General features: G+C 42.8%; 1 protein-coding gene across 4 annotated transcripts; it reads right to left on the bottom strand.

Annotated features, from left to right (window-relative positions):
* Positions 1-519: 519 nt before the first annotated feature.
* On the bottom strand, positions 520-18,052 carry Ate1 (arginyltransferase 1). 4 transcript variants are annotated; one of them, XM_050171713.3, is made up of 14 exons: positions 17,723-18,052; positions 17,525-17,588; positions 17,361-17,423; positions 17,175-17,274; positions 16,979-17,105; positions 15,180-15,323; positions 13,060-13,175; positions 12,732-12,827; positions 10,810-10,971; positions 9,238-9,399; positions 8,131-8,303; positions 2,796-2,895; positions 1,623-1,743; positions 520-815 (listed from the first exon to the last, which is right to left on the bottom strand). In XM_050171713.3, the coding sequence occupies exons 1-14, from the start codon at positions 17,814-17,816 to the stop codon at positions 637-639; spliced, it is 1,701 nt and encodes a 566-aa protein (XP_050027670.2). In that variant the 5' UTR covers positions 17,817-18,052; the 3' UTR covers positions 520-636. The 4 variants fall into 4 exon arrangements, with proteins under 4 accessions (XP_050027670.2, XP_050027667.2, XP_050027668.2 ...); XM_050171710.3 differs by lacking the exon at positions 10,810-10,971; XM_050171711.3 differs by lacking the exon at positions 9,238-9,399.
* Between the last annotated feature and the right edge of the window lie 15 nt (positions 18,053-18,067).

Consider the following 18,067-nt stretch of genomic DNA (forward strand, 5'->3'; position numbering starts at 1 on the left):
TTGATGGCAGTGGTTCTTAATGGTTAGCGGCAAATGGCCATTCTTTGCCATTTAGTTAGGTCCTGCAAACCATATTTACTGTGTGCATGCCTCCTTTTTATTACCTCTACAGAATATGATGTGATGCATGTCATCAGCTAACCCTAGTCGATAAGAGAAGTGGAACTGGGCAGGTCGTATAATGTGTAGAATGGTGCCATACAGCAGCAGGATAGGTGACAAGGGAAACCCAGCTGGGAATAAAAGAAAATAAGATGAGCTGACATATCAAGAAATGTGCGGGTATAGTACAGGGTGGATTCAGTTCACAGAAAGATGGTGACAAAAGATGATCTCTGGCAGAGGATGTTAGTTTGCCGTGCATTTAATCAGGTTGGTGACGATGAAGCCATTTTTTTTTTTCACAAAAGCAAAAAGAGCTCAGAAAGGGCAATGTAGTGCTTCAGTTTCAAACACGGTGTTGATGGTTTAGTGGACTTTCAGAACGGACATGCAAAGAAGGGGAAGCCATAATGCAAGTGGTATTGTCCTATCTTTATTTATTTGCTGTCAGCTTAGCAGCAAGTTGAAACAACAGTCCATGTTATACTTATCACAAGAGATAAAAGAGCACCACAGCAGCCGTGTCACTGCCACTCAGGATTTGCGGTACAGGAAGAGCCGCTTGATGCAGTTCTTGCCAATGAGATTTGCGTACTCTTTCACTTCGGCCTTGTCGGCGTTTCCTTCGAGCCTGCAGTACTTCTTGTATGTGATGACCGTCCTGTTGTACAGAATCAACACTTCGTCCAGGTCTTGCACGGCGTTTTCATCACCTGTTCACCAGGGAACATAAATTGAGTTACGGCCTACTGCATTGGGCAAGTAACACAACTGTCACGCAGATTACTGTCAAGTTCCCTAGCTGCTGAGCTGCTTGTGATAATTTTGTTGCCTTCTGTGTCCACTCGGCCAAGTCTGCAGTGTGAACTGATATGTAGCAGATGACGAAGTTTGGGAGCACCTAACATGGCCTCCGAGACTGCAGATGCGGTCCCAGTATCGAAGGCCATGGCACATGTGATTGCTCTCTATCGCCTGCTGCGCACTGGCAGCCATGATGTTTGAGTGGCGCATGCCAATCTCGGAGGCCATGCCACATGTGCCGTCCTTCTGACATGTGGCGGAACACATGCATGTTATGAGGCGAGTACGGTGGGAAATTGAAAGGAGTCGTGCTTCAAAGATTGAGTTTTAAAGCTGACCAACTAACATCATAATGTTGGACACACCCAGAATAAATATGGAAAGCTTTTGTCAATTACTTTTAAGCTAAACAAATGTTGGCCATTTGTAAACATGCAGAATAATAAAGCCGAAACTCAGAGTTTGTACTCTATAATCTTTTTTGGTGGAGAAATGCAAACTCATCAAAACGATCGTAGCAATACGACCATTTCTCTTGCAAATCACACACTCAAGTTTTAAAGTTTTACATATGCCCTTATGTTGATTTCCTCTACACCAATTTCAAGATGCTAGGAGAAGGGGAACATGCAGTTCAGGCTCCTTTAGAAACATGGTGGTACTGACTAGTCAAGGCTTTCCTAGCCAATTCCATGAGCAGTGGCAAAAAACACTACCTTTATTCGGGTCCTGTTCAAAGCGGCAATACTTGTTGGCATCCAGAAGGGGCTTGCATTTCTCTATGGGATGCCATGTGTAGGTTTCCGGACAGAGCAGTCTAGATGGTGAGAAGTTCCCCTGGAAACACAAACATATGTCTAGGCATTTCCTGGCAATAAAATAAAGTGCATATCTAGAACAGAGGACCTGTGTGCGCCTTCTCAAGAAAGGCGCCCTTGTACACAAGTGCTGCCTTAGACAATCGTGCGAGTGCGTGTATGCGTTTTTCGTGCTCTTAAGCTAATGATCTAGCAGCAAAATGAATGCGTCAGCTAGTCCAGCTAAAGGTTCTCCTACCTGTCTCTAGACTCTCTACATATAGTACTGCAACTGAAAGATTTGTAATAATTATTTGGATGTGTGCTTGTGCTCACTTGCAAGGTGCATTTTTACTTATGTTAGCCTCACCAACTTTCTTAATATTATGGTAATTAGATTGCGGTAAACGTGTGTTCCAGTTTGAGCATCTAGCTTAGTGTCCTCCAGATAGGGGATCAATAGGGGTCCCTCAACTCGTTGACTGGCTAGTTGCTTGTGATGCCACACTTCACCACAACAGCAGCTCAACCATCGGCAGCTGGAACTTGAATACAAGGATGCTTGCGTTAAATTACATTACGTTAAGTTACATTTCTTTTTTTGGTCTCCTCTGTCCAGAGAAAAAGTAATCTTACTTACGTTGATGAAAATGAGGCATGAAGATGGTTTTCGCAGATAAAGCAAGCAAAGTAGCATGCTGCAAATGCACTGTTTTGTGACAGCAATTGTTTTCAAGACATGCAACTGCAGTATCAGAAATTCCAAACGAAATGCTGTAGCCGCGTTTCAAATTGGCAGGTTTGCTCCGGAACCAGCCTCAGAAAACTCTGATGAACTGACTTTCCCCATTAGTACCACTTCAGTATATTTGCATCTGTTGCTCTCTCTGGTAATTACAATAACCAGTGACAATTTTTTCGCGAATTCCAAGGAGAACTCGAAGGTCTGCTACCCACTGAGGTGCCTGTTTTTATCCCATGGCAAAGATGAAAACAAACTAGGTACTACAATTCCGTGTGCACATGGCAAAAGCTGGGTGCCAGGTGACAGCATTTAGGGGCATCTACAAGGTGGCCTCTGTTTATGCATACCTTGTACCTCATCTTGGGACAGGTGTGGATGTAAAAACCCATGCAGTAGTCCTTGATGCTCGGGCACATTTTGTGCAGCTCTCTTGCATAAGCTATCTCCCTAGACAACATGAAAGAAAGAGAAGTGCCTTATCAACGTAAACTCAAGTAGAACTGAAACTTGGGCAACTCAGTACATTTTCATCTTCTAGAAGATTTCAGCAAGAACAATCAACAAAGCCAAAAAAAAAAGAGGAATGAGTTGCGATTCGGCGCTTGTGTCTATAGTTACTTGTTTTTGCAGTTTGTCACTTGTGCATGCTGAAATGAATTGTGCACTAGAAAATAAAAGCGAACTGAACCAAAATCTGCAGAAACTATGAAGTCAGCTTTGAAACAACATCAGATATAATAGGAACAAGTTGCAAAACGAGCGAAAGACGAGGACATGGAGCCGTACGGGCACAGCGCTGAAATATAAATTCATTCGTCTGACTGCAGTTATTTACCTTACTATTAACCACAAATGGATAACGCTAATCACAATTATGTTTCTTGAGAAAGAAGAAAGAATATACAGATCCAAGATGCATGTTGCAACGTATGAGAACTGAGGCTTCAGTGAAGCGGTAATTAAATGCTATGCAACTAAATGTGATGCATACATTGGTATTTACTTATGGAACGATTGTTGGTGCACCATACAAGTCAACTTTAATCCCATGCAATGTTGATGTTTATGCACTACACAAGTTATGCTGCGATGCGAACACCAAACCGGCAAGATGTACACTGAGAGGTCGACGCACCAATGTCACGAGGACGAAGGCATAGTCGAGGGGGAAATGGTGAAAGGTGTATGGTACATTGTCTCACAGCAGCACATACCTATTCTGGAGGATTGGCCAAGATAGGACACATACTTAGTGGGACACAGCCAATGGCCCAAGAATGGAGTAGCACCAATTTAAGAAAATTAAGACAATCAGTGAAGCCAATGAATATTATGGGCTGTTCCGTAATGAGGACAGTGTGCTTTAGAGATACCTATGACCCCACATTATATGTACAAGTTTAATGTAGTGATGTATTGTTTTATGATGCTATTAAAGAGATTAAACTACAGCGAAGCACACAGGACGGAAAGAAAGAGATGGACGTTATGAGCGCCAAGTTACAACTGAAATTACAAGGAAGTCCTCCGCCCCCCTTGTAATTTCAGTTGTGAGTTAGCGCTTGTGTTGTCCATGTCTTTCTTCCTGTCCCGTGAGTTTCGCGGTAGTTTAAGCTTTTTAATTATGTACCAACTAGCCCTAACGTCCACCCCTTTGAGATTTTATTACGCACTTGTCGATGTTCTGGCAGCACAAGCAGTCGATGCATCAGTTTTGGGAATTAAAGGGACACTAAAGTGAAAAATAATTTCTTCTGCGTCAGTAAATTACCGTTCTACAACACCAAAAACACCACTCTTACAACGATAAGACGTTTGGTAAGCCAGAAAAAGCGCAAGAACGAAATACGGGTGGCGACGCCTACTTAAATTCCCGCACCTGGGGGCTGTGACGTCTTGGATTTTGATGGCATCTTCTAGGGCCTACTAATTGTATATAGCGGTACAGATTGACTACATTGTGTTCTAAAGGAACCAAATATTAAACATCGCAAGTTTCGGGAACCTTTACTCAGCGAACGCGGCCCAAATGCGAAAACATACTTTGGAATCCCTGACGTCACGCTGACGTACCAGCGCTGGGGTTTCGGCGCGAAATTCAAATACTGATACTTGGACCTTCATTTTCTCATCCAATAATCTAACTATATTTTTTGAAATGACTGCCTGCAGGGTTCTCAAACAATGCTTCATTAGTCTAAACTGATTTATTGTTTCGCTTTAGTGTCCCTTTAAGTGTAGGTCTCAGGTTTCAAAAGAAGGCTGAGTGAGATGCCTTCTCGCTGCCAATTTTCTGAACATCTTATTTTATTGCTGGCATGCCAAAGTGATGATGAACATTATTAAGGAGCTCAGTACAACAGCAGCCTATGTTGTGAATGCAGGTGGAAGGCCCCTGTATCAACTATCCTAGAGCTTTGGGATGGAGCTGCAGCGCTTTTAGAGCTGCAACGCTTCTATGTGTTCACTTAGATCTCTGACAGTTCAGGGATTGATCAATACATCAACCAATCAATCAGTATCAGAAAAACAGAATTAATACTGTTTTTGACAGATTCTGAAACAATATGATTGCGATAGTCCTAGTTACAGATGTGAAATTAAAGTTGCAGCTTCGGAGAGTGCCGTTAGCAGATGCTTAAGAAAAGGTTGCAATGGAAGTCTTAGATTATGACAACTGATACTGCGGCACTGATTCATCATTTACTGAGAAAGTTGTGGAGCTACAGCAAGCATTTCAAAAGGCTGTTTAATGCTTCAATATATTGTATAAAATTAAACACTATGTGGAACATATCAAATGCATCATTAATGCTGAACTACTGGTCAGCGCCCATAGCAGTGAAAGCATCAGCCCTGTGCTAATGCCATTCAGAATGTATTTCAAAACACAAACTATGGGCAGGAGGAACATAAGTATTATACTGTCACACTTCCTGTTTCCATGTTTTTTCCCTGACCTTACTAAATTCAAGATGAAATGAATCTGACCCACCAAAGAAGTGACGCTCCTTAAAAAAAACATACATGTGCAAGCATCTGTTACCTAGGAATGTCCTATGTATAAATTGGAGCAACTCTATACAACACAGCTATGTGATCCAACCTTAGAGGGGTCATAACTCACATTTTATTGAAGTCGACAAAAGCATTTCACGTTAAAAAACACTATTTCAGAAATACTTAGCAGCAGAAAGTACTTTAATGTGTTGAGCAGAAGCAGATTTATTGATAATCGAAGATCACATTTGATCCTTTTAGCAGTGCTCCCAGTCCTTCTTCAACACCTTGCACTGCAAATCCTACGGCAGAGCGGGGTAGGGCCCGCAATACTCTGCCTACTGAACGTCGCCACGGCGCACAAACTCAATTTTGGTGCCTACAACGTGCCAAGCTTTGAGGCTATCCCTCAGCTTATGGTTGAGTTCACGGTATCTCATCCCTTTGTTCTGCTACAGTGTACTAGATATCTATGCACAGCTGTTCTTGCACCAAGTGACATAAGTAGCACATTTCCTTTCACACCTATTTCTACAGCAATCACACAATTTCCGAGGGTCAAATAAACTTCCTCTTCACGTTCGCTTGCGTGGGTACATTGGCAGCACGCACATCGGTTAAGCGATAAATGCCACACTCCGGACTCGTGTTGAAAGTATTCCTAACCTAACGAGCTTCTAACACGATGGTGACACATCTCAAAAGGTGTGCAGCTCAGGAAGCAGGGGTGCGATCTTGTACGCGTTCCAAAATTGAACGGAGGCGGTTCGTTCTTTACGTCATGAAATAGGCGGTATGTTCTGTTCCGTTCGTCCGATAGCAGACGACACGGAATGACTTACAGCAGATATCATGTCACAATTGATGTCATGGCGTTCGGCACGGTTCATATTGACGAATCGTATTTGGCTCGGTGGAACGAACCGCCTCCGTTCTATTTTGGAACGCGTACAAGATCGCACCCCAGATGACCGGTTCGTCAAATGTTGGTGCTCAAGCCTTGAGTCACGTCGCCCACAAATACCTAACAGCACATGCAGTTGTCCTCGGGGAGCCACATCGAGCTCAACGAGCAGGCTCATCACAGCTACATGAAACTGTAGTGGTTAGGTGGACGACAAGGCGGGAATGTGCTCTTGCAATCGTGTGCTTCAGTCTGGCTGTGCTACGTGGTGCGGACGGGCTTTGTAATGCACAAGCTTCACCGACAGATAACAGCCACATTCAAATTGCGCAGTTTGTGCAATAGCTGAATATGCAGTGAGGTCTGCCAAGGCGTCTAGCCAGGAGCGGCAAGGAGTGAACGTGGGCTGGCAAGCATACAGGTTATCTGGCCTTAAGTTTCTCGTGTTTTGAGGCTAATTGAGTGTTGAAGATTAATCAAAATTAGCGAGACCCAACGGATACGACACTGATAAGCAGTGTGGGCAAAGTTTTATTCCTATGGCGGGCGGGCGTAGCCAAATGTTAGAACACTATCGTCGGCCATGGTACGATAGTCATACTTACGGAAGTAGGTAATTCTTATCAACTTTCTAAACAGATTTTCGCTAACTTCAGCCTGTTCATTCAATTGCATCAATAAATATACACAGTGAAAGTAGCATGAAGCGCACTGATCCAAACACCCTTCTTGATTGATGTCAGCTATTGGCCAATAGCAGCCACGTGGTATTGACCTGCTATATGACAAAATATAGCAGCCCCAAAGAAAGTGAGGAGAAGGCTTCTGTTGAAAAGATAGTGTTTTAGAAAAAGGTGACTTTGCACTTCACTTGTGAACTCCCTGCACCTCGCACGACTGCAAAATCTGGATGAGACGTTAACAGCATCGTATGCTATCCACGGACTGTGTTTTATTCACCAAACTCATGGGATGGTTCGGGACCCCTTTAAGGTTAAACCGAAGCACAACTGAAACGGAATTATCGAAAATGCATCGTTAGTGCAACACAATGCAGGACATGCTGTGATAGGCCACCTGTAGGTGTGCTGATCTAATATTTCACATCAAAACATTCCTATCATCAGCATATTTATGCAAGTGGAAACTGCAGGCCAACCTCAGCAAATGGTGCTCGTGTATCAGCCAGGCAGCTATTGTAGCACAACCAAAGAATAGCTTGTATCAATACAGAGTCTTTTGCATTATACTACTACATTCTGCAAACATTATACAATAATAATAATAATAATAATAATAATACCAAATTGCTCCTAGACATTTCTTTGAGGCAAGAATATTACATCAAAATACAGGTGATAATGATCAAGAACATTGTGTAAACTTTAAACACTAAGCACATATTAATACTTCAAGATTGTTTCTAAACATCATTTCAAATAAGTTTTGCATCAGAAACAGTAGATAAGCAAGATTAAGCACTAAAGAGAACCATAATGCACCATCTTCTTATTTCTTTCACCATTTGCTTCGTTATTATGTCAACCTTCACCAAGTTGATTTTAAAATTTCTAAACTGCATAATATTTGTCTTTCTTTGCCATAATTAGTGTATGCACAAGGTCTGATATGCTGTTCTGTTTTCCTAAATGTAACTGATTTCATAACTCGTGTCTTAAAGGAGTCACCTGACCACACCGTTTCTACAATGCTGTCTACGAAAAACCTTACTAGCATGTTCGCAATATGGGAAGCTGATAGGTATATGAAAAAGTTACCTGAGTGATGCATATGTCCCTAGAGACAGGAAGCTGTAGTTTGGATTGTAGTAGAGATACACCGAAGAGAGGCACGTTGGCAATATGTCAATGACCCCGACAGCAATCAGATTTCCATCGAGCCAGTACTGCTGGTGGAATGAACCCAAACTATAGGGGCCCTTGTGATCGTACTGCAGTGGACACAACAAGCGGATTTGAAATCACTGGCCAGCCCAGCCAACATCAGATACAGTGCATTCGGGAATACATAAGTCACATGAATCTAACTGAAATGAACAGTTTAGTCACACTGATGTGATTCAAGCAACAATATCTCATGATGAAGTGCCTGGTAGTCGGCATGAACAAGCTCAAGTGTGGCTGTAACGTCTGTATATGAATAAGAAATCTAATAATAATTTAAAATTAACTCACTTATCCCATCACTTATAACATCAAAATTGAAAAGTACAATTATCAAAACAATAGTTAAAATACATCACTGCACTTGAGCTGGTTTTGAACACTATGGATCTAAGATTTAGTAGAGAGAGCCCTTTGTTACAGCCATCTCTCATTACAAAATAACTACATTGTAGCTATTGCTACGTTTATGTATTTATTTATATATTTATTTATACATACTGCAGCACTATATTATGGCTACAGGAGTGGAAAAACATCAAGATAACATTAAAGTTAATAAATGTACACTGCGGTTCACTGTTAAAGGAAACATTCTAATGTGTGGTTCTCACTTTGCTGGCAGTCTAGCTGCAAGTGACGGCTGAGGCTGTGTCAACGCACTGCTCAGATGAGAAGAAAGGTGCCAGCACCACCAACTGCAAGTCATCTGCTGCAAAGCCCGGCAATTGTACACTTGTCAGTGGTAAAAACCTTGCACGTGCTCGACATTCATACGTTCCCTTTAACAGTGGAGCGCACTGTACATACGGAGTACGCGTTACACGTCGCCGTCACCACTATCTCTCATTCCTTAACATACATGCTCTGTATGTTGGAGTTATCGCTGTATACCCTTCAGAAAGACATGCAGCACGCTTCACCCAATAAGAGAGAGAGAGCAGTGCTATACGGATGTTCACAGCTCCTTCAATCCTTTACCTGTAACGGAGAGTTCACCAGAAACTGGCAATAGGATTCTCTGTCACACTGGCTGGCTGGTTCCTCGTGCACTCGCATCTGGTAGCACTCGTAAAGCTTCCACGATGCCTCGAAGGTCGCCTCAAACTCGGGTGACCCGCGGTTCGACACAACCGTCCGCACCTTGTCGTGCAACAACACGGGATTTGTTGAAATGCGAGCATGAACACACATCTACAACACCATCCCGCACGTCCCATGTGTCAAATCCAATGTTGTTATCTCCACGCACAACCATGCTCCAACCTCAGGTTAAGTGTGTGTGCCGCAACTTTGTTCCTGCAGATCTACAGTGATGGACGAAATGCTCGCACATCACTGTAGATTTGTGTTGGGTTGGAAGCGTGAACAGCTCACAGTGCTTTGAAATGAAAGCGAGAGCACAATGTTTTTTCTGTGCTTCATCTGTAAAAGGCGCCGTTAACCCATTCACGCATTCGTAATATAAAACTGCAACGTGTACTCGAGGACGATGTATGGGCTGTGAAAGTCATCTCTTTAGTACAGATAACAACAAAATCGAGAAAGGCACATATAGAAAGGTGTAGTATGTGGTAGTTGGCATATTTAGCCTTCCTCGAACTTCATCAGTTGCAGCAGTGCCTCGTCTCAACGGGTGCCCACACCAATAACATCAAGTAAACATACATGTCCAAAGTCTGCATTAGGCTGCTCTACAGTGCAGTACACCCAAGCTGCAAATACACAAACAAGGTCCTCACAATCGAAGTAGTCCCTGCACTTTTACTATTTTCCCACTTTGTTTCGACAGTTGTGTTTTCCCACTTGGCATCTGCTACAAATGGCCGGCAAGCCCACTTATCTTAGTGTTGTTACAAACGGTACAAGTGCCCTGTACTTAGAACATCACTTACCGGTATGTATTTCTGTCCAACTGCCCATGCAAACATCCTTGGATCCTGCCAAAGCCTTGCCTAACTTTTTTTTTTTTATTGAATAAGAAAGTGCTCGTGGCAGCTACAGGGGATGCATATTGAAATAGAGGAGCACTGGTCATTTCTTACAGTGCTTTTAGAAAATTATTTCCTGTCATCCTGGCTTTGTGCATTCAGCTTCATGGGCAGTGCTACAACGAATTTTGTGTCTGCAATGAAGATTGAATTTTCCAACTCCTACTGAAGGGAAACCTATTTGGTCCGGCAGTCACTTATTCGCATGTCTGCTTAGCATTCATTCTGGTAGGCACCAATCTGTGAGCATTTTTGAGACTGGAGTGCGCACCAATTTGTGAGCATGTTCCGAGATGCGAGAATGAAAAGTAATAAAAAAAAAAAGACATAAATAAAGACGGCGTTTTGAAGAGACCCATTTGCAAGTTTACTGGAAATATTGCAAGATATGTTTCAAGGCTACAGGAAAAAATAAACAAGCAGCACAAGGAGTAGCTGAATGGAGACATACTACAATTGTAAACTGGCGAGGCGTACTACCAGCAGTGCTCTCTCTCTCTCTCTCTCTTTTCACATTGAGAATGGCAATGGCTGAACAAACAAACAAGGAACTGGCCACTACCTGGATTGGGCTATTGACTAGGAAGCGCCGATAGCGCCGCTCTGTTAGCTTTTCGGGAGAGTCCTTGTGAATTTTCTCCTGGTATTGGAAGTAGACGGCTAAGGCGGAATCGAAGGAGTTTGCAAACTCGGGACAGTCGGGGCTATTCCACACCAGGCGAACCTACATGCACAGACAGGCGTGGAAAGCTGTGTGCAGTTCTGCAAATACTTAATGTGACAATGAAATTAATCTGTTTCTAAAAATATTATGACAGACACACAATTCAATAAATGGCCAAGGCACAATTGAAATAATTTATACTTTCATTCTGAAGCCCCCCACATTATAATGTGAAACACAGAAAAGTGCAGAGGGCTTTAAATGTGAATGAAACTTTTCTGATGCACATGATATGGCACTGTGACTGGCTGGATGATTTCGCTGCCCCAAAAGTTTGGCCAATCGCTGTACATCCTCTATGAAAGGCCTGCATGAATACGTTTTGTTCTTCCTCATCACACGTAATATACTTATCAAATTTTAGTTATTTGCATATGTTATGTTTGTCTCTAGGCCAAGATCATTTATTCAAATATTTGCTGAATGTGCCCATATAAATGCAAATTATTACAGTGCCACTTTAATATGTTTTTAGAGTATCCTGTTTCTGATTAGACACCACCTAGTTTCCTGTTCTGTAGAATGCAGTTAACATTAAGGCATTACATGTTAGCTAAAGGTTTTGCCAGAGTCAAATTTACAATGCACCCTGTTTAGTCAGGAGACTGATCAAACATGACCCAGCAGTCAAGTGTAACCATTGTCAAGTGTAAAACTCGTGCTCGCCCAAAACAAACTTTAAAAAGGACCCTTTCTTTTTTAATACAAACATGGAAGCACTTTTTCAAATGGGGGCTGTAACGCTTACTTTTGGTGTGTACATGTATGTTAAACAACACACCCAGCTGTTACACTGATCTCGTTAACGTATTCTATCTGTACACAGCTTCACGTTTGCCCATGAAATGCATTACGAGTGCCGTAAAGCAAGTGAGCTGAGGGAATAAAGGAAATATTGTGTTAGCATTTTCAACCTACTCAGCATGGTCTACACAAATTTGCAAAGACCTGCCTGGGAAACAGCACTCAAGTAGCTAAGCTTCGTTAACCGCGAGAGACAGAAACATAAGCAGAGAAACTCACAGCTTCATGCATGTTTTCATTGTGAGTGCATCGGTCTGTAAGGACACATACTGTGACAGCAGTATACGATTCATCCATCCACCCATTACACTGCCACTCAAGTCGCTCATGTGCCATCGTGGCTCGGCACTCATGGGCTTTCTCCAATGGACCCACTGTTGCATGCCATTCATGTTCACCAGTGGCGCAATGAGATTACCATCTGCCATCATGGCGCCAGCAGGACATACCTGCTTAGCTGTGGTGTGTTGGAGCATTCAGTAAATACACATCTTAGCCCTACACCCATGCCCAGTGGCAACCTTTGGCTGCCTTCACATTGCAGCCTTTTCAAAAGATGAAATTTTGTCAGCAGGTGCCATCCTTCTCCAAGTGGGAACAAGTGTGCCGGCCTAGCCGTACCCCTGCTCTGTACAGTCAAATCTCACTATAACGAACATAGATACAAAGAATTACTGGATATAACAAATTAAGCCTAAAGTGTCTCTTGCCGATATCGGCATGTAGCAAATATATGCTTACAATACTGGATATAACAAAGGTATATTGTGTCAAATGTGGCTTTGTTATCAGTGAAGTAAGACGCTATACGTTCCAGTGACGCCACTCGTTGCGTACAATGCTACTACAGCATGACTGTGCCCCAGAAAAGACACGCTTTCAGTGTTGGATGATCCATGTAATGCTGTCAAAGTAAAGAAATGTTCTCAAACTGGAGTAACTGTCTGCTTACTTACTTCTAACTTGTGTGCAGCATTTGGGGGGAGCGGTTCGAACAAGAAGTCCTCTAATGATTTTGGCTCATTCTTAGGTTTCTTTGAGGACAGTGAAGCCTAGAAAAGAAAAAAAAAAAAAGTTGCACACTTGCCACAATTTCAGTTACATGAGTTCTCTCCCGTGCCACAAGCCAGAAGAGAGTAGAATACCGTGTGGCTACTAGCGAGGCAATTCGGTAAAAAATATTCTAGTGTTAAAGATTTATGGCATTGCACATCAACGGTACAATACAACATGAAGTTACGATGCTGCGAAACGAAAAATCTTAATGTAGGATACATCCACTACCTTGTCACCACCAATGCTGAGGTCCTTGCCAGAGTTGCTCAGTTTCAAAAGCTTCCTTTCTCGACGGATGTCACGAGCCTTACGACACTTTGGCTTGTTTGGATCGGCACCCAAACCTGCCAAGAACAAAAAAGAAGACAATGAAATACAATCCGAAACTATAAGGAGTTCTAACAGTAGAAATATTATATAACAGGGCTGTATATGTTGAAGTCACATATGAATTTCACGCTGTAGACTCGTATGTACCCCTGGTTCTCTTTGGCACGAAACATTTTACAAAAAGCTGACATATTCCAAGAAAACAACAGGCTGTTTGGACTACACTGTGAAGGAACAACACACTTTCTTGCATGAGGAATACTATACTGGGCAGAAAAATGCTTCATGAAGGGGCACTAAAGGTAACTACAGTGCACCACCGCGTGCCATGTGCACTGTGTTTTGCCATAGTGGTGACAGAGGGCGCCTTCTATTCTGTGGCAGCAGAATCGCCGTTTTCTTAGAGGCATCATCGCACACTTAAAGACACTAAGTTTCAAGGCAGCACCTTTCTCCCTTTCTCGCTCCCCTCCTTCTCTAATTCTGCACCTACATGGAGCACCACTAGCACCCCTAAAGGTTCCAAAGCTTTTAACTTGTGTGCAAAAAAAAACAGCTTTTACAGCAAAGCTGTATATGGCTAGGGTTCCACGTATTTTTTGTGTCTGTCAACAAAAGCTATTATCATCAATGGCTCATACCCCCATAAGCACTCATACCCTCGTAAGCAAGCAAAAGAATGCAATGGCTCATAATGCAATGGCCCATAAGGCAAAGGCTACAAGCACTCAGCAAAGTGAATCAAACAGTGCTCACATTCTTTCTAACCATGATACAACATAGAGGACAGCATGCCGATAACTGTCATTATCAATGGCTCATACCCCCGGAAGCAAGCAAAAAATGCAATGGCTCATAGCCCCTAAGGTTCAAGTCGTTTGTGAACAGCACATGGACTTACGAGCAGGAAGCATTGCCATATACGCAAAGGACAAAATGTATGTACATTTGTCCTCTTGACTTGCAAGAGGGCAATGCCAGCGACTGTGGGGATGAATGTCATACAAATGAAAGACAGAATTGTGATATCCACTCTGCATATATCTCCAGACACACTCAAGGGTGATATTGAGAAGTTCATGACCACGCACTTTGCATGGGTTAGCCATGATGGCACTACCCCTGTGATCATCGTTGGAGACTTATTGTGGACATTTCGAAACCAGACAAGAAATGGTTCACTCAGTTTGTGCTAGAAAAGTTTGGTTGGAAATGCCACACAAATCCAAGTCACTCAACTACTCAACGGTCCTGTATAAATTTAACTTTGACCAAGATTCTAAGGCTGTAATCGCACAGCTATTGTCACTGCCACTACCAAATGATGAAAATAAATACATTAACCCTTTGTGACGTGCTGCAGTTTTACTGGTAATCCATCTTCACAAAGTGAAATGGCTCCTCAATTTTTTGTTTGTGTCATACTACATATACGTATTATCAATACTTGTGTTGAAACTGTATTCTGTGCAGCAAATCTTTATTCGTGTATATGTTGGCATAAACTATGCTGCGTGACAAAACTTCAGAACCTTTTGGGGCAACTGGTGATCAGCGTAGGTATGTGGAAATACCTCATCACAGCACTAGGACCATTACAGATGGGCAATGGCAGGAGTGCACGAGGATGAGGAGGGCTGCGGCTAGATAAAGGGATCGAGTTACCTATAAACTTGTTTATATATTGACCTTACGGGCACTTCAGATTTACTGGGAATGAATTAGTCAAGTAATGAATGCAACCGTGGCATTAAACTAAACGCACTTGAAGAATGCTACCTCCAAGCAAAATAAGATCATGAATGAGCCAGCTGTATAGCTAGAAGAGTCACGTATAGCTGGTGCTCCTACTTACTAAACACTCAGTATATTTCAGCAGAATTCATTTGCTTATTCAATGTTCCAGTGCTTTGAAGGAAATTGCGATCGTGCATGCCTCAATAAAAGCATACACTATCGTGCTGCAAATTCTGCTGAAAGATTATTGCCAAAGCCTGGACTTTTATGCAAATGCATACCTTTCTTTGGCACATGAGCTGTCGTCTCAGTTTTGGGCACTATTTCTTCTTTGGAGCACTCTGGTGATTTCTCTAAATGTTGGTCCATTGATTCAGAAATCATAGTTCCTTCACTTCCAGTGCTTTCAGTTGTAACTGCGTCTTCTAGAGTCAAAAGCAAATTTGCAGAGACATTGAACAAAAGTATCTTGAATCTTGCGAGTCAAGCAAAAGCAACAATGCAGCTTTGCAGGCTGAATTCAGTGTCTAATGCTAACCACGCTTGATAGATGACTTCAAGTAACGTCTGGAGTGCTGTCCTAGGTGGCTGTTGGCACTGGCATTTTTGAAGTGTAATGACCAAGGTACAGTACTGTGTTGCTTTGTAAGCATCAAGAGAGTTGTGCAAACACTTTCAGAGGTTAGTAAATGCAGCAACTTTGTGTAAATATGGGGAAATATTCATGTTAAATCACAAAAGCATAGCAATCACACACTTGAAACTAAAATACTCAGCAGGTAAGCAGTGTAGTGTCTTTTACAATACTGCAGTGACTGTCCCTATAATGTAACTGAAGTTCACACAGGCTGATAATAAAATATGTAAAGCTGCCTAAAATTGCACAAAAATTTACAAAGCAAAACTGTGAAGGTCAGAATGTGCCTTGCATGGCAAAATGAAGTGAAGAGTGACAATGTAACTATTCCTCGTGCAAATATGAGCGGCATCCGTGGCTTCAGTAATGTTTCTATATTTACACACTTAGTAATGAGTATAACAGGAAAACACTTTGTGCGTCTATACAACAAATCTGCATGTGGATGTTACAGATTTTATGCGAGAAATAGGCTTTCGCTCAAGGCCAATTTAACAGGACTTCTGCAACACATATATATATATTATACACACCTAGACATACATTTTTATACCTTACATCTACACAACTGCTAGTTGTCCTTTTATAAAACAATAGACCAATATGTTCATGCTTGAATAAAAAAGAAATTTGAACATGATAAGACAAAAGGAAGGTGATGGGTTCTGTCACATTTCTTTTGTCTGCCTTGTGCTCGTTACATTTGGTTCCTTCAATTAGACTATAAAAGTACAATGTGAAAATTTCCTTGACTTAAGCAGTCGTGCTGCTATCGTTAATTTCTCAGTTGGTGCCGCTTCATGTTTCTTGAAGCCCCAATAGAATAATGTCTGGATTGCACGTCTGTCCGTGGCACTAACTAAGGTAAAGTTCCACTGGAACGACCACTGCAAGAGAAACTGAGCGAGAGCCATGGAGTTGTGTGGACTAACCTTAATGCCACGATTTATTTATGAAATACAAGCACAAATGCCGACATTACGAATCAAGAACGTGATGACTTCAACATGTGTTGAATGAATGCGATCAGCCACGGCTACCCTCTACATGTATCTGAGACAATGTGTTGCCTACTGTAAATCAGGCCTGCCCGGCTAACTTGAAAAATTACAGCTCCCAACACGCTTTCCCAAAGCACAGCAACCGTATGCTGCAGACCGCACGTGCAACGACCACTGTCAACGACCACTGTCAACGCAAAACTAAGCTGTCTTGAACGATGTGCGCACAACAGACGGTGCAAACTCAATCTTAAGTGCATCATTCCGGCACCATTATACAAGCGTGCTGGGGGCTCTACAGATGCGATGGAGAAATTAAGGAAAAACAGTAGCAGCAGCAACCACCAAGCAGGAAGGAAGACTTCCTCCATGGCAGCAGCAGCAGCAGCAGCAGCAGCAACAACAACAACAACAACAACAACAACAACAACAAGAAACTAACCGCCAGCGGGCTTTAGGTTGCAGGTTTCCAAGTCAAGTTGCACGTTCGACTTTTTGTTTGAGAAGTCGGGCATTTCCATGACTCTGTCGCCCATTGCTTCAGAGCAGTGATCGCCTTTCTCATCCGGCTGGGCGAGAGGAACATGGCTCAGTACATCGGGTGGCACGGATGCAATGCGCGTTGGTACAGAAGTTACCTTTCCGTTCTCATTTCTTTTGCCGGTAGCCAAGAACTTGTGTATCCGTTTCAGGAGCTTCTTCTGTGACTTGGTCAGGGTGAATTCGGCGACATCAAGCCTGCACACCAAGACAAATGAGAGATGACCGCGTTCTTTTCTTTTTACTTCTTGCCTCGAAAAATCCATCGGACCGTTGCACCTTACTTTATGGGGTACTGACGACAGCAGGTTTTCTTCATCACTGGTTTGTAGCAGTACTCGCCCGACCTTCGTGAAACAGAAACAGAAACAGCGGCGGACGCTCAGATGACCACTCCATTGAGCAGAGTAGCAGAAAAGATTTAAGAAAACGAAAATTGTTCACTAACCTCCTCCAACCTCGATTAAGGAGGTCGTCATAAATTCCTGCTGTTAGTCTGTGCGCCCACATGCCTAGAAGAAAAAGCGATCGCCCCCGAAAAGGGCTCAAAAAGCAAGACCCATTTTGGCAACGCAGAGGTTAACACCACAACCACCGGTAACCGACAGCGATTACGACAAACAGCGACACCAGCAGACGCACGTACCACAACTAAGGCTGGACGATTCCGACTTGCAGTAGCCACACCTATGACCATTGTGCTCGTAGAAATATTCCACGATCCCGTAGTCGTTATCCATCGTAACCGGGCCGACCGGGCGTTTGTTAAATATATGTGCTCTTCGAGGTGGATGAAAAGAAAACGCCTAGGCACTCCGGGTTATCCTGTAACGACCTGGCTAGCGAAGAGATCGAGACTGCGTCGGTACATCTGCGATGCCAATGGCAACAGCTGATTGCGTGATAGCGGCGAAAGAAGCCGCTTGTTTCCTTTTACGAAAGAGCAGCAAAACAACAGGACGCTGCCATGCTGAGTTGTGTCACGTGACGT

The sequence above is a fragment of the Dermacentor andersoni genome, chromosome 6 (assembly GCF_023375885.2).
Source record: "Dermacentor andersoni chromosome 6, qqDerAnde1_hic_scaffold, whole genome shotgun sequence".
NCBI classification, from domain to species: domain Eukaryota; kingdom Metazoa; phylum Arthropoda; class Arachnida; order Ixodida; family Ixodidae; genus Dermacentor; species Dermacentor andersoni.